The sequence below is a fragment of the Podarcis tiliguerta genome (assembly GCF_965153285.1).
Source record: "Podarcis tiliguerta genome assembly, chromosome: 9".
Classification (NCBI taxonomy): Eukaryota; Metazoa; Chordata; class Lepidosauria; order Squamata; family Lacertidae; genus Podarcis; species Podarcis tiliguerta.
This window is the reverse complement of record NC_139542.1, coordinates 37831199-37858759: the sequence shown is the minus strand read 5'-3', so window position 1 is coordinate 37858759 and position 27561 is coordinate 37831199. Positions and strand designations below refer to the sequence as shown.

Sequence of the window (27561 nt, the reverse complement as noted above, 5' to 3'; positions counted from 1 at the left end):
CATAGTTTCATCAAACTGATTTTGTCAGCAGTGGTGCAGAACCCTTGACACATCACTTTGAGTGCTCATTAGGCAGCCGATTCCGTTGGATTTTCATTAAATTGATGAACTCATTTATCTATGGGCAATGACATCTTATGTTATGTAGATATATGTTTTGATATGAGAATGCTTGTTTGCTTATTATTTCTTTCCTTTGTGTTCCTGCAATATGTTGTCATATTAGAGTTATTCCCAGCAACACATGTATGGTTGAAGCATAAAATCAGCCAAAAAACTAACCAGCACTTCAAAATATCTATTGGATGGTTCTCCATTTCCCCTTTGTTCTTTACCTGTCATATTTAATTTTTAAAAGTCAGAATGTCTCAAATGATGTGAATAGCTTTTTCATGCTAAAAATAGCAGTTCAGGTTAGGTAAAAGTTTTGAACACTTAAAAAAAAAAAGTTGGGGGGGAGTTAAATTAGAGAACTGTAAACTTCCACTCCTCAATTATCCTATATCTTTCTACCTGGTGCTTGGGATAATAATGTATCTTTCAGATATTGGCTAGGTTTAGACAAGCGTATCTTAGTTTAATAATCTGAGGTATGAACAACCCTTTGCTCCACATGTATGTACAGGCACTTCATACAAGCCTCAATTAAACCAGGAATTCTCTAATCATAGTTTCCCTTTTCACCTAAACCAGAAAACTAGGTTCAGAAGAAACCAAGACCTTAAACCAACTTCAGATAATAGTTTAAGATCCTGGATTGTTCTAAAGTGTGTCACCAGTTTCCTGGTTCAGATAAGATGGGTAAAGATGGTTGGTTAAAATTGTCTTTGTTTAAACATAGATTCATGAAAGGAGGAGTCAAGGGGCAGAAGCCAACATTTGATCGTCTGAACATAGACTCTGTGAACATTTCTTCTGAGTGTAATCAATCAAGACAGTTGGATTAAATATTTCTGTTTCATATATTTAAGGATTTAGGCAGTGCAGGTATTTTCCCCACACAGGCGCAGGATCCAAAGGGGCATCTTCCTGCCTCCTTCCTAAAGCCTAGTAAGCATTGGGCTTTGGGAAGGAGGTGTCAATGTTCTGACAGGGTGCTAGAGCAAACTCAGCCCTCCAGATGTTTTGGGACTACAACTCCCATTATCCCTAGCTAATAGGACCAGTGGTCAGGGATGATAGGAGTTGTAGTCCCAAAACATCTGGAGGCTGGAGTTTGCCTATGCCTGTCCTAGAGTCCTATTGTCTCCTTCCCAAAGCCAAGCTAGTGCTTTCACAGCTTTGGGGAGGAGGTGGGAGGGGTCTAGGACCCTGCCAGAGCCTCGCACATCCTTCGCAAAATCTGGTGCCTCCCTTACCCAGCACTGCAAAGGCTGGGATGGGCATCAAATTTTGACATCACACAGGGCACCTTATTACCATGGTTCACTGCTAGGTTTAAAGTGGTGGCAGCTGGTGGAATGAGAAAGTACTAGGGCCAGAGTTCTTGATAAAGATGGAGAAGCCTTTGGTATGGTCCACTTAGGCCTCCACAGTATATCCCATGGGAGCAAGTTATTCAGAGATGAGACCACTACTGAAAATATTTTCTCTTGCACATCACCTTTCCATATTACTTTACCCAACGGTTTTCACCCTTCAGCTACTCTTTCCCCTTCAGAATTTATCATTTTTAGTAGCTCATTTCACACACATACCCAAACAACGCCTTGCTTTTTAAGTCCATGGAATAACCAGGTTACTAAAAAGTAAATGGGTATATTATTCAGCAGCCTGATAACTAGAGCAATGTATAATAGTCACAGGGACGTCTTGGACAGTAATATGAGAACAAGGTTGTTACAGGTGTGTTCCTCTTTTGTATGATTTGTCAGCTTCCTTGCTGTAAGTTATGGTAATGACATTCGTTGAGGGGAGATCTCAGTGAATGTCTGCTCTGCATTTGTGAGGGAAGTAATATATCAGGTGGTGGGAAGAAAAAGAGCTAATCACTAGGTGTCTGATCTATATTCAAGTTGGGATTTGCTGGAAATGATCCCCACAATTTAACAATAAAAATAAAAAGAGGGAAACTAGACCTAGCTCTCTGCTAATATGACACTGTAAATTGGTGATTAGTGCCTTTAAATGGTGAACTCTAATATCCCCTTGGCTTCACTATCTCCAAGTCTTCTGACAGGTATAGACTTGCTCTCTAATAGGGTTCGCATCTGAAGATAAGCTTGCATGTAAACAAATTAACTTCTTGAGAGCATTTTCACCTGTAACAATTCATGAAATACTAAAAATAAAATAAAATGGATCATTCTGTAAAACTGTGTTTTGGGAGATAAGTCTTTCGCATTACATTTCAATAAAATGCGGTAAGGTTTAGTATCTGAGATAAAAGAACAGCTGGATATATTTAATAAACAAACTGAGAAATACTTAATTTTAGTTTTAGCAATACTGAACAAATTCCCTGTAAAACAAATTGCACTTTTCGAATATACTTTAATGTGCATTCAACAAAGGAGAAAATGGGGTGATTGAAGTTCAATTTGTACCATGTTATTAACCATTTCCGCTTGACTAGATGAGTAAAAGGATAATGGATGAGGGTTTTATTATTGCCTTTCTGCTAAAATGAAGTGGTATAGAAGATAAGGTAATGAGATTAATGAATATAAGGTAAAGCAGTAATCAATCAAACTCAAGGAGGGAGAAGAGATGACAGTACACAGAAGCTGCAACAAAATAATTTTTTTATAAGTAGACCCCATCAACATGAGCAGAACTTTCAAAGCTGTCATTTGTTGTCATTAGCTGCTTAACCAGCTGTACACTGGATTCCTTAATAATAATAAAAATCCAAATACATATCTAAGTAACCAAATCCAAATACATTCTGGAATTGTTTACTGCAGGTTATGCTTGTTTTTCTATTTTATTTTTTGGAAATAATAAAATATAATCAGCTTTGAAGTACATTAGTGTTACAACAAAATTTTTAAAAGCATTTTCTTATAAGCAGTTCAGAATGGGAAATACTACGTCATCTGGTTTTTATCCATAACACCACGGCTTTTTTTCATCTGGAACTTACCGGAACTGAGTTTGGGCACCTCTCTGGTGGGCACCATTGCCATTATAAGAGAACAAGGGAGGTGTTCATGCTGAGTTCTGGCACCTCTTTTTCTAGAAAGAAAACAACCATGTGAAGTTGGACTAGGCTGAGAGATAGCAACTTACTCAAGACTGCCCAGTGAGCTTCATTGACTACACTAGAATCAGGGAGTTCTAAGTATTATTCAGCACACTAAATATTTATAACAAATTAAGGAGCCAGTAGAAACACTGAAGTACTTCAGCTCAGCATAGAATATATTGTAGTTTTTAGGGACTCCACCTCTGACAAATGGCAGGTCATTGGCAGCGAATATCTCACCCATATATTTCTGCAATTTGGGAGTTGCCCACATATTTGTCTATATGTGGTTCTCAGTGGCGTAGCATGGGGGGTGCAGGGGGGGGCCAGCCGCACCGGGCGCAACATCTGGGGCGGGGGGGGCGTGCTCGCACTCGCAGCTCTCTGCCCCTACCTGGCTCACTCACTCTCTCTCACTGCAGTGCTGGCTGTGCGAATCCGATCCGAGCCGCCGGGTCGCCGCCCACTGTGGAGGGGAGGGTGCCAGGCGTGCAGTGCGGTGCGGAGAGAGAGCGAGGGACTACCTGGGGGAGGGACAGTGCAGCGGGGGGGGGGCGCAAATTACTTGTCTTGCCCCGGGTTAGGGGGCACAAATTACTTGCCTTGCCCCGGGTGCTGACAACCCACGCTATGCCACTGGTGGCTCTTCCTCCCTTTTTTTACCTTGTGGAGAACTCTAACCTTAGCTATGTAGCAACAAGACTACTAATCAGACTCTTCTTTTCTATTCTCCAGTTTCTTATAGAACTCACATAATTTCGCACTCAATATTAAAAGAGTGACTTTGGAAACAGCTTTGAATTCTGCCTCCTAAATATCTGTAACTACATAGGTATGATGATATCAGCAGAGAGCATCATACCCAATTTATGTTGTAGCTCAGTTATTGTTTTCTTTCTCCTGCAGCTGAATTTCAATTCTTAAGGGTAATTAGCACTTCGTAAATTACCATAAAGATCATAAAGTCTTCAAAGCTGCAAATGTATGAGTGGCATTTACCAGTCCCCAAACTGGTAGAAAGGAACTTCATCGTTCTTGCCAGGTAGTACTGGTTACAAACACCTTCTGCGTACTGCCCCAGTCTGAAAGTTCACATACATTAATGTACCGATTGGCAAACAAGACTTATAATCAATAGCATTCTGTACAATTGCAAATTCTAATACAACCCACAGGGTACCATTTGCTTGGATTTCTGGGCAATTTCTAGAATTTATGATGGTTGGCAATGGTTGTAAGTGCAGTTCAATGTGTCAGTTGTATATTATAAACTGGCATTGTATATTATAAACTGGCCTTTGCCCAAAGATGCAAGTATAACCGGAGCTACAAGGCAGGTTCCTAATTTTACCCTAAAATGAAAGTATTAATAAATTAACAAGTACCTTAGATAATGGTTTCTTAAGTTTTTAAGAAGTTATAAGTTACTCATCAACATCCCACAATAGCTGTGTTCTAGCTCCACTGCCTCTGAATGCCAATTGCTAGGATTCACAAATGGGGACAATGCTCCTGTTGTGCTCCTGTCCTGCTTTTGAGCTTTCCATGGGCATCTTGTTCACCACTGTGAGAACAGGATGCTGAACTATATAGGCTATTGACCTGATCCAGCAGGCTCTTCTTATATTCTTCTACGACCAATTGTCCCAGTAAGCAACATTAATAGCCCCACAACATCAGCTAATTTGCCTTTATCAACTATAATGAGCATTCATTCAGTTTTGTCTCCATGCGCCTTTGTACCCAAGTGTAAGACATAGATTGAATTGGAACTATATGCAACACTACTAAGAGCCTTACGGGAGGACTAGTGGGGAGCCCATACTGACTTTTTAAATTAAAAAGTTGATTTGCGGGTAGGAGGTCGGACATTAATTATATCTTTATACCGCCCTTCATCTGCACATCTCTGGGCCGTTCACAACATAAAAATACAATATAAAAGCACAAAGCAGTTACCGGAGAAAAGGTTGGGACCATTTATGGGTCAGGAACTCATTAAAGAACAGGAAGCTGGAAGTATGAATAAACAATTCCCATAATATAGGAAAATATACTCAGGAATGTTTATTGGGATCATCTAGCATTATTATATGATCTGATGTTGGGGATAAACAGTGCGGTGTACAAGTCTATAAATGACACCCAATCACTGAGATTGGTCAAAGCACATGCATACTGTAGAGAGGTCCAAATAAAAGTTTAAACTGGGATAATGGGCAACAAAATGGCAAATGAGGTTCAATATAAGTGTGAAGAGATGCACATTTGACTAAAAAAATCCTAACTGCATGCATACATAGGGTGTGTGGACAGGCAGTAGCTAAGCATTAAAGACATCTTGGAGTTGCGATGAATAGTTGAAGGGAAATGTCAACAATGTGTGCGGCAGCTGTGAAAATCTCAAATTCTATCCTAGACAGTATTATAGAAGAGACTGGAAATAAAACAGTTTTGGTGTTTTTTTTTGTAAAAGCTTTTATGCTGTAGCCATGGAACATTTTATATACTTCTGGTCACTCCATGTCTAAAAGGGTATCCTGAAGGGGAAATGTGATAGAAGTTTATAAAAATTATGAATGGTACAGAGAAAGTGGATAGAGATCACCCCTTTCTTTTGCTAAAGTGTTAGTAGACCCACTGAAATTAGTTAGCAATAGATTCAGAACAGCAAAAGGAAACACTGATTTATGCAACAAATGTTTAAATTATGAATATGGAATTCGTTGCATTAGGGTAATGATGAATGGCTATTCGCTTAAATAACTTTATTAAATAGTGAGACAAATTTATGGAGGATAAATGTTCCAAAGGCATGGAACTTCCAAGTATAAAGGCAACTGCTCCAAATTCCAACTGCGAAAGGGCAAAAAAAGGAAGAAGGGCCGTTGCTTCAATTTCCTACTTGCAGGCTCCCTAGTGTATCTTGCTAGTCACCATTTGAAATGTTGGAGAAGAGACAACCATGTGTATGTATATCACCTGCTGAAGGTGTAATTAGTCTGCTTCAACACCAGGTGGAATTGTAATGTTTCTTAGTTGACCAAAGCTTACTTGCTTCTCTTTCCCTGTCTGATGAAAGAAACTTCTTTGATAACTCCCTGTTTCTGTTTTTCTGCTGACGTCAGACTATACAATGCTACTTTCAGTCTGTGGTTGCGGCAAAGGATTTCCATGCAGTACTTCCACTGTGTCTGAGGCTGACTGATTTTCTCAGTAAGATTCTTGCACCTTGCTGCCGGGAAACAGAATATTAGAATAGTTGCTTTGATTCAGGAGGGCACTTTCTATAATTTCATGTCAGGAATTGCTTCTGGCCCGTTTGGTTCCACCTGTGCTTGGAGGCTTGTCATGGCAATTTAACACAGCTATGTCCTAGGAAGAGCCTTGCTGAAACAGGCCAAAGGCCCACCTAGTAGAGTATTCTATGCTCAGCAGTGTCAGGCAGGACCTGAATCCAACAGTACCCTTCTCCCGTTGCTCTATCCCAGCTCCTGCCAACCTAGCAGTTCGAAAGCATGCCAGTGCAAGTAGATAAATAGGTACTGCTGTGGCAGGAAGGTAAACAGCATTTCCGTGCGCTCTGGCTTACGTCATGGTGTTCCGTTGCGCCAGAAGCAGTTTAGTCATGCTGGACATGACCCGGAAAGCAGTCTGTGGACAAACAACGGTTCCCTCGGCCTGAAAGTGAGATGAGCGCCGCAACCCCATAGTCGCCTTTGACTGAACCGTCCAGGGGTCCTTTACCTTTACATTTGCCTTCCCACTTGTGATTCCCAGCAACTTGTATACCAATATATCAAAGCATACTTTCTCTGACAGTGGAGACAGAACATAGTCATCATGGTTACTAGCAACTGAGTGCCTGTTCTCCACGGATTTCTCTAATTATTTTCTGAAAACCATCCAAGTTGGTGGCCATCACTACTTCTTGATGGAGTGAATTCCATAGTTTATTTATGAGTTGGGTGAAGAATTACTTTCTTTGGTCTGTCTTGAATCTTCCAACATTCAGCTTAATTGCTTGGCCCCAGGTTTACTATTATAATGAGGAAGAAAAACTTTCCTCTAACCACTTTCTTGACACCAGGCATAACCTTACACCCCTCTATAATGTCCCTTACCTGCATTATTTTTGTATTCAAAGAAGCTTCCAAATCTGTAACCTTCCCTCACAGGAGAGTTGCTCTAGCACATGGGTAGGCAAACTAAGGCCTGGGGGGCCGGATCCGGCCCAATCACCTTCTAAATCCGACCCTCGGATGTTCCCGGAATCAGCGTGTTTTTACATGAATAGAATGTGTTCTCTTATTTAAAATGCATCTCTGGGTTATTTGTGGGGCATAGGAATTTGTTCTTCTTTTCCAAAATATATTCCGACCCTCCACAAGGTCTGAGGGATGTTGGACCGGCCCCCTGTTGAAAAAGTTTGCTGACCCCCTCTCTAGCATCTTGATAATTTTGGTTGCCCCTTTCGGAACCTTTTCCAGCTCTACAATGTTTTGGTTTTTGGTTTTAAAGATGATACAACCAAAACTGTACTCAGGATTCCAAGTGCGGTTGCACCATAGATTGTTATAACACCAGTATGATATTGGCAACTTCATCAATTCCTTTCTTAATTATCCCTAGCATGGAATTTGTCTTTTTCACAGCTGCAGCACACTGGGTCAGACTCTTCATTGAGCTATCCACTATGTCCCAAAGGTATTGGTTCTGGTCAGTCACAGCCAGTTCAAGCCCCGTGAGCATACATGTGAGATTAAGATTCCCCCCCCCCCCATTGAATTGCATTTTCAGTTTTAGTGCCCATTCACTCAGTTTGGCGATACCATTTGGGCTTCTTTCAATCCCTTTCTGTTTTCACCCACTTGAACCATTTAGTCTCATCAACAAATTTGGCTACCTCACTGCTCACCTCCAACTCAAACAAGTTAAAAAGCAGAGATCCTAATACCAATCCTTGGATGACTCCAGTTTCTGCATCTCTCTACTGGGAAAACTGTCCATTCATTCCTCTCTGCTTCGTGTTCCTTAACCAGTTTCTGATCCATAATAAGAACTCTCCTCATTCTATAATTGCTAACCTTAAAAGCTTTATGAATGTCCACTCTTCTACTAGTGTTCCATGAAGAAAAGGAAAAAAGAGGTTGCTGGCGGTTCAGTTATATTCCTGCCTGTTCCTTGCTCTCCATTTTTTGTTATTGCCTTGATTTTTAACTTCTTTTGTGGCTGTGGTTTTGATTATTGATTGCACTTTCTAGTGACATATTTTAGATTGCCTTGTACAGTTGGCTTGCCTAGACCCAGCTCTTAGCGTCTTCCAATTTATCTGGATTTTGCACGACTTAGATTTTTTGTTGAGGCTTCTACTCTGCAAGTAAATATTTGGTACAACCAGATACCAAGCATCATTAAGATCAGGTGTTCATGGGTGCCATGTAGTTTATGGAGATGATATCAATTGCCTGGATGCACCCATGCTCTCTTCCTCCTGTTACTCTTTGAAAAGTTGCTTGAAGGCTGTACATTTCAGAAAAGCCAACATTTTGTCATGTTGCTTTTTTTTTGTTAAGAAAAAGTTTGAAAACAAAATAGATGGAAAAGGGATTAGAAATCAAGAAAGGTCTATCATGAGAGTCAATGAATAATTTACAGGCCATGGGCTTTGAGGTGCGTCAGGTCAGCACAAATAATGCATTATGAAAAAGGAATTTCAGTTTGCTGTAAATCTGTCTGCCGCAGCAGCTTAAAATAAAACAGTTTTACCCATCTAAGACAACATCAATTTGTTAGTCACTGCTTCATGTATCAAAGAGCATTCTGTGAAAATATCAATATCATTGGTTAATATAAATGAAATTAATTTTTAAAGCTGGGCTAAAGGTTGACATATGAAAAATTGCATTACTTTGCAGAAGAGAAATTTCTGTCTTCTAGTGAAATTTCAGGTCAGGAGGGCAAGTAATTTTCACAATCTTCAATGGGAACCAGTGAAATATGAACTTCATTGTCACCTAGCCCCAAAGCGATAAGATAAAATGAGCTGATACATCATTTGCTGTGGTTTTATCATCTCCTGCAGTAATTGGAAGAGAAAACATAAGAGCTTTTTTCCCAAATCGCCTTGCCTCCTTACTCAGATCTAAACCATTTTAGTCTGATCGATGCAAAGGTCACATAGCATTTATTTATTTATTTTTAATTCTTTGTGCTTGCTAAGATGTCTATTGAAACATTAAAATAATGAATATGTTTAATTGAGTTTGTCATCCATGAAAGAAGAGAATGAGATTGTGTATCAGTCTGCAGTGGGAATAAGGGGCAAAAGGATGCTAGGATGCTAGATTCAGTAGTTACATGAATAAACATTTGACAATTAAACATTGTTTGAAATAAGAATGCAACTGATGTCTGGGATACCTTTTTTCCCCCATTAACATCACTGCCTTGCTCTATATTAGATATGTTTAGGTGCATATAAGGAAGAAACACATTTAAAAAATTCCTTTCTCTCTTATGAAGAAAAAGAGAATTAACAGATGTTATAGCATACATACATAATTAAGTATAAATTGCATGCACATTATAATGTGACTTTTCATAATGTTTGCATAGAATAAATGCTCTGCTGGTGGCCTCATCAGATTTTAGAGAGAATACTCTATATTTCCCAGAGTATACTCTATATACTCTTTTATTCAAAATTGACGTTAAAAAATAACTTTAAAAGCACAGATTAAATATTCTCCTTCGGTATTCTTTAAATTTGTAATGGATGGTGTTTTAATCACTTTTATTCTTTGAAAAATATGTTTGCTTCAATAATTTGTTTTTGAAATTTTGCTTCCAGTATTTAGTTTTTTGCTTTGTGGTTTACATTGCGTAGCAGATAAAAATGATGAAGTGATTTAGTTACTCATTTAGTTCTGTAAGCTATTTGCAGATTTAATTGCTCGTGTCCCCAAGATAACTAATAATTTAGCAAATATACTACAGTTATAAGTCCCATTAAAATCAGTTGGAATTTCATTTCATGTGAAGACCATGGTGCTTGTAGCTTATACCTGTAACTGTTTTATTCTGTTGCTCCATTGGAATATTATGCTTTTTCATACTTAATTGTGACTTAGACTGCAGTCATATCTACTGAAAAGTAAGTCTTGTTGAATCCAGTGAGACTTACTCCTAGATAAGTGGAGCTGTGAGGGCAGCTATAGTCAGGTATCACCCACCAGACTAATTTATGCTCCAAGTAGACCAGTTAAAATCACTGCTTAAGTTAGTCATAATTTTGATTTCAAAGGCTGTACTCTGAGTACAACTTAGTTCGATACCACCCACAATCTTTTTAGATAGCATTTTCAAAGTAAAACTAGGAGGAGGGGTGTGATGGTCCCATGGGTCACTAGGTCAGTCACTCCTAACTCCCACTAACCTCCCCACAAAATATTCCACTGCCACCACTTGTAAGGTTATGCTATTTGTTGACCTAAAATTAATAACCCCTCTTAAATACAAAAGGGCAAATTGCACACTTTCAGGAATAGTATAAAGAGATTTGGGACATTGTTTTGAAGTCTAAGGCATCTTGTCAGTAGATTACCACTTCAGAGCTTTTTTCTTTAAAATAATACAGAGATCTTTATCACTTTACTGCTTTCAAATGGTTAAACTGAGAATGCATACCTGTTTGATAAAAATATAAGAACAAAAGAAGGTGCAGCTTTTTAAGGACACCATAAGTAGCATACTCTGAATCAGTGTGTGTGTGTTCAGTATCTTTCAAACTAATATGCCTGGTGTGATAAGAGCGGAGCTGTGGTAATGATGCAGTTTCCATAGCAACTGGTTCATTGGAGGGCTAGACCTCTGTCTAGGGTGCTGTCAGTATGTGTGGAGTTTCCAAGAACAGAAAGTCCCAAAGAAGGTTTGCTTTCACCTAATCCAGTTTTAATTGAACTCCAGAGACTTTGAAGTGAATCTACAGACCAGGCAGATACTGTTCCAACGAGAAATGAAGGCACGTTTTAGTTAGGCCTCAGCTGCTTCTAAACTGATAACTTCTAATAGTTGATTCATTGGGAATTGTTCGATGATGGTTATTAGAGTTTCTGTGGTTGCATTTGGGGTTCTAATATAAATCTAGTTGTACTTCTTATCATAACCAAGTTTTCTCCATTTACTATGAGCTGCGAACTTTTCATCAGCCCTCTGTTTGCATTCCTGTGTGTTGTTGGAAAGATCAAGGAAATCATGGGTTTTAACTCTGGTATTCAAAGAATAAGGGTTTTATTTGTTGATAAATTAATTCAGAATCCAAGGGGGCGTATCCACTGCTGAAAGCAGCCCCATGTATTCTCTGACTCCTACCTTCCTTCTAACATCTTGTGATATAACATGCATGGCGAGGTGACCCCCATTGCAGTCCCAGCTATGTTCTCCTCTAGCCAGTTTAATTAGCTTCAGCTTTCAGGAGCATGACAGCTCAAGAATGCAATGATGTAATGTCATGCATTTTGTATTACTTGATATTGCTGAGGGGAAAAAAGATGAGAGGCCTAACATCCTCCTTAGTTTTGCCCTAAGAATCTCAGCACCATGATGAGTTCCAAATGCAGATTATGAAATGCAATGCGTGAAGGAGCTTTGCTGCTCGAAGGGTGGAGACTTGAAATCATACGTGGGTGTCCTTGGCAGGCGTTAGAAGCTCTTTGAATCCTGGCGTGTAACTCTAAAAAGTTTCATGCTTCTGTAAAAATTCTTAATGGTGTAAGCACTGACTCAGGTCAGTGCCTGGGTTAAAAAGACTGTGTACTTCAGAGCAGAAATCTAGACCACAAGATAGAAATTATGTAAGTCAGTTTTGTTCTGTAGTGCAACAGCGGTGGCTTGTTTGGTGGTACAGAGCCACAGCAATAGCCTCCTGGCAGTAGCATCCGTACGGCTTACCAGGGCAGGGAGAGAGGCAGCATCAAAGTCAGGGCTGTTGTGGTGTTACACTGGAAGAAGCACTGGATTGCCGGGAGGCTATTGCCGTGGCTTTGCAAGCTGGTCCTACAAGTACTTATTTTAGTGTAAGTACTTACATTGTTAAACCACAGAGCCTAGGACTTGCCGATCAGAAGGTCAGCGGTTCGAATCCCCGCGACGGGGTGAGCTCCCGTTGCTCGGTCCCAGCTCCTGCTAACCTAGCAGTTCGAAAGCACGTCAAAGTGCAAGTAGATAAATAGGTACAACCCGAGAGTCCGCAACCCGAGAGTCGGTCACGACTGGACCTAATGGTCAGGGGTCCCTTTACCTTTACCTACTTACCCATAAGGCTATTACCCACAATAACGTGTCTCACAAACAAGTAATAAGAAATCTTTTAAAAAAGGTGGCTTAGAAACACTTTTAATAAACAGATAGCTTGCCTCTATTTTTCACTTCACTATAGATAATGTTGCCTTTGCTTATCTATATTAGGCAAACATTATTGCATGAAGGCTATATTACTAATAATGATAAACTGCTTCAGTGTTTCCTAAAATGAGTCTAGCCTTCACTCATGGCTGCAAGAAGCTAGGAAGTTTTAACTTCCATTTCAAATTAACTATATTTTAATGTTACGTCCAAACCACACTGTCATTAATCTTAACTATAGTTTATTGAAAGAAGCCAGCTTCCTAAGCCACAGTCTGAGGTTGGCTTGCTTCAGTATACCATAGTTAAGACTAACCACAGTTTGTCCAGGTTCAGACAACGTACTAAACTGTGGCTAGTCAAAACTGGATGTGAAAACTTCCATTTCTCCCCATTGAGTTTGTATACTACAAAAAGGGGACTAACCATTTTCTTCTCCATCTCTAAGAATGAGCTTTGTGCAGTCACGTACATGAGGGAGGAAATTAAGCAGGAATCTACATTTAATAACAGTTTCTCATTATGGCAGAACCAAGAAACTATGGTTTCAAACAAGATAGCATATTAAACCATAGCTCAATATGTTGTCTTGTTTGGATACCATTAACCATAGTTCCTTAACCCTAACAATAAGAAATTTTGGTTACTGTGATTTCCTGGATTGCTTTCCTGCTTGTGAATACTTATTCGTATTTTAACTTGTTAAGACAATATATGATAGTCATGCATGGCTAATATGTTTTGATGTCTGAATAGTTGCTTACATTGTTTTGAGTTGACTAAGTGCATCTCTTATCTTTTTTTAATTAGATACTTGCTTATACAGAAGGACTCCATGGGAAATGGCTGTTCTCAGAGATTCGATCAGTCTTTTCTCGGCGGTATCTCTTGCAAAACACAGCACTGGAAATCTTTATGGCAAACAGAGGTAATGCTCTGCCAGAAATAGTACTGGAAGGCTCGAAGTATCAGCCTATGTTTGATTGGATTATTATTATTATTATTATTATTATTATTATTATTATTATTACTGCTATGGATTGTATTTTAAAATAGGAATCACTTTTAGTTTGAGCCCAGTTTTCCAATCTGTTAAGGTAATACTGAATCCCGATTCTGTCTTTTGCGGCATTAGCTACCCCTCCTAGTTTGCTGACATTTGCAAATTTGATGAGCATACCCTTCATCCAAGTCATTTAGAAAGACAACAATGGGCCCAGGACAGAACTCTGTGGCACTCCATTTCCTGCCTCTTACATGCGAATAGCCATTTCATCCTTTGGTTGTAGTGTTAGAAGGTTATATTGCTGAAGAATGCAATTAGTCCACTTCCCACTAGAAACTTGTATCATTAGTTTGTGTGTTCTAGGCTCAAGCTGCAATAATTGTTCCAGACTGATCTTATTTCTCCCCAGTTCCTTTTGCTTCTGTGCCACACTGAGCTAAGCCAAAGTTAGGCTTCATGTATCTTCTAAACCAGGACTCATGGTTAAACTCTCTCCTCACTAAGTATGAGCTGCAGCCAAGATTTGTCCTTGTGAAGAAGCAAAAAGGACAGAGGAGAGAAGTAAAGTAGCTGTGAGCTGCTATCCAGGAGCCCATACATTCATGTGGTCCTGGTAAGCCATAACTTGGCTTACTATTTCATGCAAGTCAGGCCATTATATCAGGGAAGTAACTTAAAGATATATGCATTGAATTTCCAGAGTTCTGTTATTTTCATTGTGCCAAGAAACTCAGCATAATTGAAGTGAATAATGTATCAATTCTTTTTATCCACAGTTGCTGTCATGTTCAACTTTCCAGATCCTGCTACAGTAAAAAAAGTGGTTAATTGTCTACCTCGTGTTGGGATTGGTACTAGTTTTGGATTGCCCCAAACTAGGTATGAAGAATCCTCTGGCTCTGAGAAACAGAGCAAACAAGCATGATCTGAAACACAGAAAGGAAGTGGAAACTGCCTTGTTTCAGTAACACTGTCCTTTTCTTTGCTATCTTCAGTTTGCCTTATGCAGGCACAATTGTCTTCTACCTTATGCTTACTGTCTACTAGGAAAATGAAATAATACTTAGAAGTTTGGATGATGCAGATATTAGCAGATAACATGATAATTGTAAGATGTGGAAAACTAGAATAGAATGAATAGTTGTCGGGTAAAATCAGTGGTCTATGATCACAAAATGAAGGCTGAATTGGAAGGCATACATGTTGTTCTCAGTGCTGTACGTGATATGAGAATGAGGCAAAATACAGGAAGAAGGGAAAAGGCACACTCTGATTGTGATGGGCAGAAATTGTGCCAGATCCAGAATTAAAAGAAAGTGGCTGCTTTATAGTAAAGTGACTGCTTTTCTGTAATGATCCTATGTATTAAAAGGGAATCTCATGGAAAATTAACTGCTAAGTTAATGAGTGTGGCTTCTTTAGGCCTCCAAGATTTGAAAATTTTATTTAAATTCTTCAGCACTTGAAATTTGTGACAAATTAAAAGTGGATGTGAGGAGCTAGCAAGGAGTTTTGTCATTGTGGTATGGTGTTGTCGTTGATTGCCCACCTGCAAGTGAAGACTGGAGAATGCACTGGGGTGAAAGGCAAGGAGGCACCCGAGACCAGATGTTTTGCCTTCAAGCTGGGCTGGGATGCCTTGAGCCTGATCTTTCACTTTAACTCTCAGTTTGAGATTTGTGAAGATACTAGGACCATTGTGTCTAACTCTAAGGCATCTGAAGAGTGTGGTGAGAAACATCAAAAGCTGGAGTTCCCCTTCCAGCAGGGAGAAGAGACCAAGATGTGTGTCTCATTTGAGGTCAAGGAGGTTGATAGCAAAGCTGTATAAAGGGCCAGAACTTAAGTTCCCAATTTGGCTAGGGCTAGAAGAACGCTTATAGTACGTCTTTGTTGCTGGTGATCTTGATGTTATAGTTTTAATGTTAAAAAACTGTCAAGTTTAAATGATGCTCTTTGGCCCCATCAGTCTCGTATCAAGAAGGATAACTTACTAAAAGGAGAAGATGATATTTGGAGGGAATAAGTGGATGTGGCATGATTTCACAGTATCTTACCTAACATAATGATTTTATCTTTCAGGCGCATTTCTATGGCCAGTCCGCGTCAGATCTTTAAAGCATCAAATATGACCCAGCGATGGCAGCACAGAGAAATTTCAAATTTTGAATATCTCATGTTTCTAAACACTATAGCAGGTAATAATGGTTGTGCTTCATAAAGGATAACTTGAGCAAATAATTCATATCTGCATAATATGTTGCAGATATTAATAACAAGAATTCTGATGTTGCCTCTCAAAGAAGTATTGTTCTTCTTGATCACCAGGGCGTACTTACAATGATTTAAACCAGTACCCGGTATTTCCTTGGGTTATCACTAACTATGAATCAGAAGAACTGGACCTTACGCTTCCAAGCAACTTCAGAGATTTGTCAAAGGTATTTTTTTCCACATGGCGTTTACATATTATTATATCAAATATATGATAATACTGGACGGTAGGTCTTGGTATTTTGTACATGTGTTTTTCATGATTCTTGTCAGTATAGACTTGTCAGTTTGACAGTTCTGTAAAAGAATAGTGGTGGGCAGGACATTTTTTTCAGTGGGAACCCCCCAGAACTCAGTTCCGGCCCCTCTCAGGTGGGTGCCATTGCCATTCTAAGAGAATGAGGGAGGTGTTCATGGTGAGTTCCAGCACCTCTTTCTAGCAAAATAGCACTGGTGGTGGGGGAAACAAATGCTGCTACAAAATGTATTTTATGTATTCAAACTGTATAGCCCAGCAATGTTGATTTGGATTAAAAAAATATATATAACTACAAAATTGATATATTAAGGCTCAAAAGATTTCTGCTTCACTTGAAGAGAAGGATGCACATGATGAGTAGACTAATGCTTTAAACTGTAAAAAGAACCCCTCATGCCAGCCCTGCTAATTTTCTCCTGAAAGAATAGCAATTCATTCTAGAAGAGGAGGCAGGCCGCAGTTTGTGTTCCGTTCTATAGTACTGAGTACCCCTGCAGGATGCACCTGTACAGGTATTACAGCCCCCAAACTTTCACAGTCAGTAGATGTTATGCATGTGGATATGAGTATAGAAATATGAACTCCTAATTTGTCTGTCTTCAGTAGAAGTTGAGTATAATACATGAAATTGCATGCACAGGGAGTTGTATCCAAACCTGTATTAAAAACCAGGACCTGGTCCTAGAATGTATAAAATTATTATAAGTGTGCCTGTGTTGAACGTATATACCAAGTAACTTTTCTTTATAGCTACCAAGTCTCCATTTGCCTGGGATTAAAAGAAAAAACCTCTTGGTCAAATGATGTCCCTGTTAACTTATCTTACATTTCACATGAATTACGAAGTTTTTTGCAAAGGTTTCTTGTAAGAAGAAGTGAAGGAGGACGCTGGGCTTAATAGATCCCTAGGTCTGATGTAAAAGGGCTACTATTTGCAAGAGAGATGTAAGAAACTGGAGATACCCAAAGCAGAAAGGAGATCTGATGCGTCCATTCCCTGAAGTGTAAATCAAAGGCAGTTACCTAAACTACCTAGGACTTGCTGATCAGAAGGTTTAAATATGGATTCAACTACCAGTAGATTGAATAAACCAGGTGGCGCTGTGGCTTACATTGTTAAACCACAGAGCCTAGGACTTGCTGATCAGAAGGTTGGCGGTTCGAATCCCCGCAACGGGGTGAACGCCCGTTGCTCGGTCCCTGCTCCTGCCAACCTAGCAGTTTGAAAGCATGTCAAAGTGCAAGTAGATAAATAGGTACCACTCCAGTGGGAAGGTAAACGGCGTTTCTGTGCACTGCTCTGGTTTGCCAGAAGTGGCTAAGTCATGCTGGCCACATGACCCAGAAGCTGTACGCCGGCTCCCTTGGCCAATAAAGCGAGATGAGCGCCACAACCCCAGAGTTGGTCATGACTGGACATAATGGTCGGGGTCCCTTTACCTTTACCTTTTAGTCTCTTCATAGCTAGCCTCAAAATAGGTTTTTTTATATGTCAAATATACATAGTCTGTGATGCTCACTTGTTTCCTACAGCATCTCTCTCATGTCCAGAAACTGAGTAAGAGATGAAATAAATAAAATTGCCTGCTAACCAATCACGTTGCTGATGCTGTTATGCCTAGCTAATGGCACTGTAATGTGTGTATGATGCTATTTTCGTAGGAGTTTTGTAGGTTCTGTCACTGCTTTTCTAGCCATAACTGAAGTCGCTCATTTATACCTACATTTTAACATTTCCCTCTCCAGCCTGATGCTTTCAAATGTAGCTGTGTTTCATTTTTAAGTGCAAGGTGAGCTCCTTAGGATTCTAGCAAATCCTTCCAGAGGGCAAAATAAGATAAAGACTGTAAAACAGGTAGTGGAAATGCTTTAAGACCTGTAATGGTGAGCGCACACACAGAGAGAATCCTCCATTCTCACAGCTGAAAAATAAAAGTGCAAAGATTCTACTGGGCTACAGTACTTAAAATTTATGTTGTAGCTAAGCATACAGTTAAAAAAACACCCCAGGCTTTTGTATGTATTTTAACCTCTAGTGCATTATCTTAGCAACGTTTCTGTCTGAGTGTTGATTTATTGCCGCGGTTGTTCTCCAGGCAGTGTTTGTGTATTGTATTGTATTGAATTGAATGTTTGTGTCTTTGCAATCTGCATCTCACCTTATGATCCATTCTCCCTGCATTTAATTGCAGTTGATCAGACAGCACTTCTTTTATCAGCTGCATTTTAAGTGTGGTTTCCGATTAATGCTATCTTCTTGTCAGTGTCCATTTTTCAGGGTTTGGTTACTGTATGGAGTATTTGAGCTCCATCACCCATAACTGTGTTTTGTTCTTCCTGCTGAGCTCACATTCATTATCTGACCCAGTGTTAAATGAAATCAGGTTTGAAATCCTTAACACTGATACCAAATGCTAAGTCCTACTGAGCTCTATGGGATTTAGGAGAAAGTGGGGCAGATTGATGTAGAAAAATTCAATCTCATATTTTATATAACAAAAATGAGTCAAATAATTCTTTTTTTTGCTTTGTGCATGGCATACTAATCAATATTATAATAGCAATCAAAAGAACCATTGAAGTTAGAAGATAATGAGAATATAATGAATTGAGGGGGAAATGGGTTTTGTATCATTCTGCCCCACCAAGGAGGCACTTTGATACATTCAATGGGGCACTTTGATACAAAGTGTAAATTGTATAAGAATAGTAATTATTTACAAAAATTTAATGGAAAAAAATTTTTATTGTGAGAGATCATAATTAGCTTTACAATTTGTTACTTAAAATCTAAATTATGTATCAAAACTAACAGTGTTTCACACATATCATAGACTTTATGGCAGGTTTTCTTAACAAAACATCAAAACTTATATTTATCTTTCTTCAAACACCTATCCATTTAAAAAAACATCTTTGGAAAAACTTAAAGAAGTGTAAGAACTCACATTAGGTAGTAAAAAAATAGTAATTTAAACAAAATGCTTATTAAAAATTAGATAATTACTTAACCTTTAGCTTCTATTGCACATTATATCCACTTAAGTCAATAGAAAAAGTATAAAGAGATGGTGTTTGAGATGTGCCCTTTGAGAAATTTGGTTTTGGCAACTGCAAAACAACATCCTTTAAATCAACACTTGCCTTATTTTCTACAATGGAGAAGACAAACATACAAGATCCTGGTTTTTTCCTGAGATATGACATTTGATAATCAGTTGTTGATACCCATGGCTAATGGCCATGAATGGAACCAATACTAATCCAACACAACAGCCATCACATAAACAGAATAACTAGTTTAGAGATTTCATGCAAACTTGTATATTGGGGCACTATTGTACACTAGTGGGGCACTTTTATATGTATCTTAGTGTATCAAAGTAACCCAACGGACATTTTAAAAAAACTGACAATTATTAATAAAACCACTGAACTTGTTTAAAAATCATGTGTAATCCTGATTACTGAGTGGAATGACTTACCTTTGGTATTTAAATCTTAACTAAATGACATAAAACAGCATTGGAACACTTACATTTCACATAATTTTTTAGCTGCCTGCCCTAAAAACACACCTACTCTCGTCAAATGCCAATGGCTAACTGGCGGGCACAACTGGGCACAACTGTTGTACTCACACATGTATAGACACGTTTTAGTGATGTTGCGGCACGAATAACGTTTCTCGATATTGAAATATTGTTGGTGTATCAATCTGCCCCTTGCATCAATGTGCCCCGCCTCCCCCCTATGTCTGAGTTAGAGATGTGTAATTATCATTTATTTAAAGCAACAATCCAGAAGATACTATTTGCAATGCTTATTAATGATGAATAGTGAGATTTTGGGAAAAGGTTAAAAAAGTATTGTTTAATATATTTATCTTTAATTTATGGAACAACTGTTGAAGATGTTTTACTTTACTAAAAATATACTGTGCCAAAACTTTATCTGCTTCTTGCACTTGCAGTGTTTAACCATGTAATCTAGTATCATGCTTCTGTAGAATTCTGGAGCCTTTTCTATCAGGCAGGATAAAAGTCTAACTCCAAACAAAAAAAGGGGAGGGGGGAGAATGAGAGCTAACAATATTTAATGAAAGATTGTCGTGATCTTTTAAAAAATCAACTTTAGGGTAGAGGTGCAGTTTAATAGTTTCCAGAGTCTATATGTCTTATTTAAATAAAACCCCAGAATACCTTGATCCTATGAACCTCACACTTGCATGCAGCTTTTACATGCTTTGTTTAGTGGCAGCATGCCTGCAGAAGCTTCTTTCAATGTCTTGTACAGCTTTCAGAAATAGTTTCCAATACAACACTGTGGGGGAACAGAATGGAAACTTACCCTAGTGCATATTGCACAGGGCTAGAGCTTCCAATTGTAGTTTCAGTCCTTAAAATCTGAAAACGAGGATCTTTGCTTGATATGTAGAATTTCAACATTTTTGTTTACTTACTCAAAACTAAGATACCACACATGGTCCAAGTGGATTCAGTGTTCTTAAGGTGGTTAAAGTCATTATAGTTTGTGTAAAACATTACTTCTCCAGTTTAGCTAGTGCATATTCAAAGATCTTTTCACAGGACTATTTAAATAAATCGCTTTTCTAAAAATGCACTTATAGAACCTCTATGGCTTAGGTGTATTTTTAAGGTATTAAATCAAATCAGGAGTATGAAGTGATAACAGTAATAGCAGCACACCATGTCTTCAGTGTACACAACAAAATACCCATGGGCTTGATAAAAATGCTTATCACAATCCATTGGTTATACTTGTCAGTCAGATAAAAGCAGCAGCTACAAATAGTTGTCTGAGCCATGAACAAGGCATATGACCCTTAAGCACTCCAACCATGGGCTACTTATCTGTGCTCCTTTGCCACAATAATAATAATAATAAAATATAAAAAACCATGTAAAGATATTTACATTTAAAAATAAATATGCTGTATTATAAGAGTGCTTAGAATTATTAGGTTAGTGTCTGTGTTGTGCACATGTCATGGGTATTATCCCAAAGCCACTGCTATTTTGTGACACTGTAAAATATGATTTATTGTGTGGAATAGGCTGAGACTATGTGAATAGGATTTGAACGGTAGAAAAATGAACACATGTTAGATAAAAGGTAATTTGAATTCAGTGTCTTTCATGAATTAAAAACATATTTTCAGTAGATAGAAAGTCATAGTTCCATTAGGCTGAATACTTCTAATTGAAAATGAGAGGAACCTTTCTTTCTTCCTAGAAGAATTTCCCACAGAACTTTAGGAATAGTTTTCTACAAGTGCATCATGACCACTTTCGAATGGGCCAAATACTGGAGAAAACATGCTGTATCTGTATGTGCTCTGTACATGTTGTAACACTTTTGAAGTCCATGTTGGTTGATGTGGGCAACTTTTCCCTTTTCTTTACTGTGTCCCTGGCCTACAACCCCATAAAGCTCTATGGAAGCCACCAAGAATAGAATAACATCACAAGGTGGATTGTTGTTGTTTGGTTTGGACACATTAGCTATGACAAAAATCAAGAGCTGACTCTTTGTCTATCCTTTTTTTTGGATCTGTGTATACAATAATAACCCTATTAATAATGCTCAGATGGTGCTCATGATACTATAGAATATGGGACAAAAAACACTGTAGTATCTAAGGAACTAACTAGCTTGTTGAAAAATTTCGTGTTTCCCCATGTATGAAACAGACTGGAAAAGCTATAGATATACAGTGGTACCTCGGGTTACAGACGCTTCAGGTTACAGACTCTGCTAACCCAGAAATAGTACCTTGGGTTAAGAACTTTGCTTCAGGATCATAGCTGTCAACTTACAGATTTGAAAATAAGGGACCAGCAGCCTCGAAAATAAGGGATCAGCAGCCAAAATAAGGGATTTTCCGAACACAGGCATGTTCGACTTCTGAGCCCCTCCGAGCGAAAGGCAGAAAGCCCAGCCAGCAGCCAAACGAAGCCTCAAGTGGTGGTTCCCACAGCGCAGCAACTCGGCAAAGGGAATGCAGCAAGGAAAACCACCGTCACCTCTCCGCTGGGAAGCGCTGAGCAAAGGCGAGTCCCCAGGCAACGCGGCCGATTTGATCGGCACAAGGCATGCAAGCTCCACCCCCCAGTTGTTCTTAGACTCCTTTTTGGGTGAGCAATGCAGCCAAGCAATACAGTTGGAGCCTCCCTCCTCCGTGGCCGGCAGGGAAGGAGGGAGAGGAGCTGCTTCCTTTGAAACCTGGGAAATTTAAGGGACATCATCAATAAGGGATAGCAGTGGGATACAGCGCTGGGATAAGGGACTTTCCCACCAAATAAAGGACAGTTGACAGCTATGTTCAGGATGAGAACAGAAATCGTGCTCTGGCAGCACAGCGGCAGTGGGAGGCCCCATTAGCTAAAGTGGTGCTGCAGGTTAAGAACAGTTTCAGGTTAAGAATGGACCTCCAGAACAAATTAAGTACTTAACCCGAGATACCACTGTAATATAAAGTAGGGTTAACTGAGCTGTGATCCTCCAGATGTTGCTGGATTCCAGCGCCCATCATCCCTGACAATTGACCGTGTTGGCTGGGGCTGATGGGATTTGGAGTGCATCCTTGATATTCATTAATCCCCAAGTTGCCTAAATGTGTGAAAGAGATCAGAGGAGAGAGAAATAATGAAAGAGTGAAAACTTGGGCAAAATTGTATATCTTCACAGGATGTCTGAAGCAGCTATTTGATAATGTTTCACATATGGCATTGTCCAATGCAGGGGCAAAGGCAGAAAATACCATTTTTTTTTGTCACCACCCTGCTGGTATTCTGTAGAGCAGTGTTCCCCAACCTTGGGGCTCCAGCTGTTTTTGAACTACAACTCCCATCATCCCTCGCTAGCAAGACCAGTGGTCAAGATGATGGGAATTGTAGTCCAAAAACAGCTGGAGGCCAAGGTTGGGGAACACTGCTGTAGAGTATAACAATTCCCCAGATAGCCTAAGTGACCTTATGGGTCTATACAAGAGCAGGTAGTCTTTCAGGTAACCTGGTCTCAGTTTGTTCAGGACTTTATATATTAGTAACAAGACCTTGAATATAGCCCAGTAGCTGAGTGACTATATGTGGGGTGGGGTGGGTGGGCGCGCACACACACACATACTGTATACAGAATCTATATTACATCTTATTTCCTTTGTGACTAATAATTTTCTCCTCCTGTTGAGTGGACTCAAGCCACCCCCTTTATCATTCCTGAGCAGTTTAAGCTTTAAACCTTATCCTGTAGTTGTAGACTAGTTAGGTTTTGTATTCAAATTGGCCTAGTATAGCACGATGCCACTTCTCAACAAAGATACTAATGGAGATAAACTTTCTAGACAATTATTCCATAATGGCACAGTTCCCTAGAATTAACATCTCCCTGCTAGATGTCTCACTTTAATATGTCCCCTGAAAAAAAATCTCCCTTAGTTCTTCCCTCAGGTGGTCAAGGCTATTGTGGTAACACCTAGCAGCTGCACAGGCTTAGTTCATTTAAAATGCAAATGAGTTGTAGGGCCGGAGACAAAGGACAAGGTGCTCCTATATTCTATGTTTAGAAGTCAACCATGCTAGCAGTTGAAACTTAGTTACACTCACTGATGAGACAGCATTCTTCACTATGCCTGAGTTTAGCAGGCACAGGGAAAGGGACATGATATGCACAGCTCTGTTTTCCAACAAATGTCACCCTGTGTCTCCCCTCCTCAAATAAAAAAAAGAATGAAAGAAAAAAGCATTTTCTGTCTCAGGCAACTTCCTCACTCTGCCTAATTGTAGGGCCAGCCTTACAACGTTGTTTTTTTAATCAGGAGTTGAAACCAGCTTTGAGGCTGTTTTAAAACACCTGGTTAGCCCTGTATCCAATCTTGGCTAGCCTGAACTATGATCAGGTGGTGTTGATGTAGGCCTTAACGATTACTGGGGAGGGAAGAGGTAGTAGGAGAGAAACACAAACCTGATTGCCATTTCCAAGTCCTAAGGATAAGGTAACAGAGAAGCTACACCCATCCTGCTCTCACCATTAGATAGTGTGATGCAGCCACCTCATTTTGGGTATCATGAAATGGCAGCATATTGTTAGTTTATTCATTTTATTATTGTGGTATCTCCCAGAGAGAGATGTCAGTGGGATTGTAGTTGTGCTGGTTGTAGCTAGAAGGTTTTGAGTAGCTCATGGATATGACTTCGTTGGATTTTCTTTTATAACACCTGCCGAATATGTAAGTAACATGTTTAGCTTCTGCCTGGATTTCTCAGTTAAAACTCTTGGATCTCTTATAGCAGCATCTAACCATTTACCGTATTTTTCGCTCTATAAGATGCACCGGACCACAAGACGCACCTAGTTTTTGGAGGAGGAAAACAAGAAAAAGAATATCCCGAATCTCAGAAGCCAGAACAGCGAGAGGGATCGCTGCGCAGTGAAAGCAGCAATCCCTCTTGCTGTTCTGGCTTCTGGGATAGCTGCGCAGCTTGCATTCGCTCTATAAGACGCACATACATTTCCCCTTACTTTTTAGGAGGGAAAAAGTGAATCTTATAGAGCAAATAATACGGTAATTGTGTTGCTCTTATTGCTAAGCCCATTGCTGTAGTAAGTAAGATGTATTGTATTACTGTAGGTCAAAGGACTGCTCATTTTCCTGTGAATGTCATTTCTTCTGTGTGGGCCAGTGAGCAGCTCTTGGCACTCAGTTTCCATAAGCACATTTATGGCTGATGCATCACGATTGGGAATTTCCTAGCTTTGGCATCCATATTAAAATAATGCCTCTTCAAAGCCAATTAAGTAGAACAGTAGTTACCCGCTCATTTCAGAGTGTGATAGTAAACATAAATTGAACATTTTATATAAGAGGATAAAAAGAGAATTTTAGAAATGTTTTTTGCCTCGAATGTTTGATAATTAGTTAGCTATTAGCAAGGCCTCATAGCAGTTGTCAGGAAAATATGGGTCACTGTGGTAGAATGTATTAGCCCAATACATTGTCTCCCTTTTATTATGAAGCTGCTGAGGAAGCCGTGATATACAGCACTGTCATTACAGATCTATTGTTACAGGGGTTCCACAGTCTTCTGTGTACTGCCATTAATTTATAGCAGTAAACAATATGTAGCCTTCCGACTGCAGCAAAGCAGAATCTTTTAATGAGGTGGATGTTATTACCACAATAAATCAGTGCATTTGTGTAATGTATAATTCAATGTGTGTATTCCCTCTGTAACTTCTCTGAGTAAGCTGATAGTGTATCATTGTCAGTACACAACTCCATAGTTCTTTATTTGTAAGGCTTTCTCCCACAGTTGGTGTATGTATGTGTGTGTGTGTGTGTGTGTGTGTGTGTATATATATATGGCTTGCAAATAAACATGACATGCCTTGATGGTTGTCCTGTTGCCAGGTTTCAGAAACCAAGTGTAGCAAAAAAAAAAAAAGGGGGGGGGTTGAATTGGTTTAAAAATCAATACTGTGCATTCTGTCTGTATGGATCTCCACATGATACCTTTTATTTCTTTTTTCAAAAGAGAATTAAATCAATTCTAATTGGTTTTAGCTTTATATTCAGTGAATGTAATTCTATAAGTATTGATCTGTGGTGGTCTTATTTGTAGAATAATAAAAGCAAGAGCAGCAAAAAGCGTATTTTTGAAAGCTTTAATGCCATACAAACACCGTATTGTTTACATTGTTACTAAATATAATTTATTTACCAATTACCTTTTTGTCTTCCTTTTTAAAGCAAAAGAAAGCATGGCTGCATAGTGTCACAAAGCAAAAGATGAAGTAGATTCCGTAATGGTTCTTTGACAAATGCAATAGTCTAAACTTAATTCTTCCTTGGAATGTTTTCTGCTGCAGATAAAAACCCTTTTATATAACAACCACTTCTTTTAAAAACTGTAATATTTCAAATTAGAAAACTTCGAGTGGTTAATGACATTTTTTTCTTGGTCAAGAAAGGAGAAGAAAGATATGTACCAACAAAAGCAAAACGAAGTACAGTTCCATTGATAAATAACAATATAAATGATAGCGTGTCAGTCTATTTCTATTAACAATATTGTCATCTACAAAAGTAACAAAGGAACAAGAATTCCATAAATGCTTTTGGTTTTCTAAAACTAATTTCTGCTAGTCTCTTGTGAATCATTTTTTCCCCAATGAAAATTACGTACCAAAGATGGATAAGTAGTGCATATTTGGGGTAGGTATTTGGTATGTGGCCCTCCCCCACACACCTTGAGCCCAAGATAGCATCTAGTGAAGAATTATATCTCCTAGCTCCCAACTCCCCACAACTTAATTTCAGTTCTATATTCATAAATTGCAGGTTGGGAAGGGAAATGTTAATTACAGGTAATTGGTATCTTACGCATATTTTACTTACGAGATCGCAGCTTTGTGTGCTTGGATGGGAAATGATTATTTAAAGAAATAATATAGAAATACAGTGGTGCCCCGCAAGACGAATGCCTCGCAAGACGGAAAATCCGCTAGACGAAAGGGTTTTCCGTTTTGGAGGTGCTTCGCAGGACAAATTTGCTATGGGCTTGCTTTGCAAGATGAAAATGTCTTGCGATTCCTGGGGGTTTTTTCCGCTCCTCACCCCCTTTTTCTAAGGCACTAAGCTGCTAATAGCCTTTTAGCAGCTAATCCCTTGAGCCTTTAATAGCCGCTAATAGCCGCTAAACCGCTAATAGCGCTAATCCGCTAATCTGCTAATGGGCTTGCTTCGCAAGACGAAAAAACTGCTAGACGAAGAGACTCACGGAACGGATTCTTTTCATCTTGTGAGGCACCACTGTAATATAGAAAATGGGGAGGGGCTGGTGGAAAGAAGGGGCAATGGGTGGTCCGTGTCCAGCAACATCCCCACTCCCTACACCCCCCTTCTCTTCCTTTCTGTGGGGCTGGCTTAGAAACAGGGACTCACCTAAATGCTGTCCCCTCAGGGACCAGAGCAGCAGCATCTCCGGGAAGGAGCCAAGCAGCAGCTCTTAAGAAACCTGGTACTGTAAGCAAACTGGAGGGCTTAACAGCTCTCTCTTAACAGCTCTCTACTTTGGGTTTTCCATATTCAAAGAGAACATGGGCCTGATCATGTAAAACAATAGAAATACTTAACTGACCAATCACATTGGTTCTGCCTCCCCCACAAAAAATCCTGCCCCCTCCCCATAAAAATCCTGGCCACGGCCATGAAAGGGAACAGAAAAAAAAAGTGGAGGGAGATGGGGGGAAGAGAGGTTCTAAGAGAAAGAAAGGTTTGTGGGTTTGCAGGGAGAGAAGAGAAAGAGCAACGGGAGTCATAGAATTGTACAATTGAAAGGGACCACACAGTGATTGGGTGGGAATGATCCATGCTATTGAATGCATTCAGATCTTGCCAAGGGAAGC

At 39.3% G+C, this 27561-nt stretch overlaps 1 protein-coding gene across 5 annotated transcripts in view; it reads left to right on the top strand.

Annotated features, from left to right (window-relative positions):
• LRBA (LPS responsive beige-like anchor protein) overlaps window positions 1-27561 on the top strand; it is a 350444-nt gene that overhangs the window by 235641 nt on the left and 87242 nt on the right. For all 5 annotated transcript variants that reach the window (XM_083456976.1, XM_083456977.1, XM_083456975.1 and 2 more), the window contains exons 41-44: window positions 13403-13520; window positions 14375-14477; window positions 15681-15796; window positions 15927-16039. In XM_083456976.1, the coding sequence (XP_083313102.1) occupies window positions 13403-13520; window positions 14375-14477; window positions 15681-15796; window positions 15927-16039 (450 nt within the window). The remainder of the gene's footprint in view (window positions 1-13402; window positions 13521-14374; window positions 14478-15680; window positions 15797-15926; window positions 16040-27561) is intronic.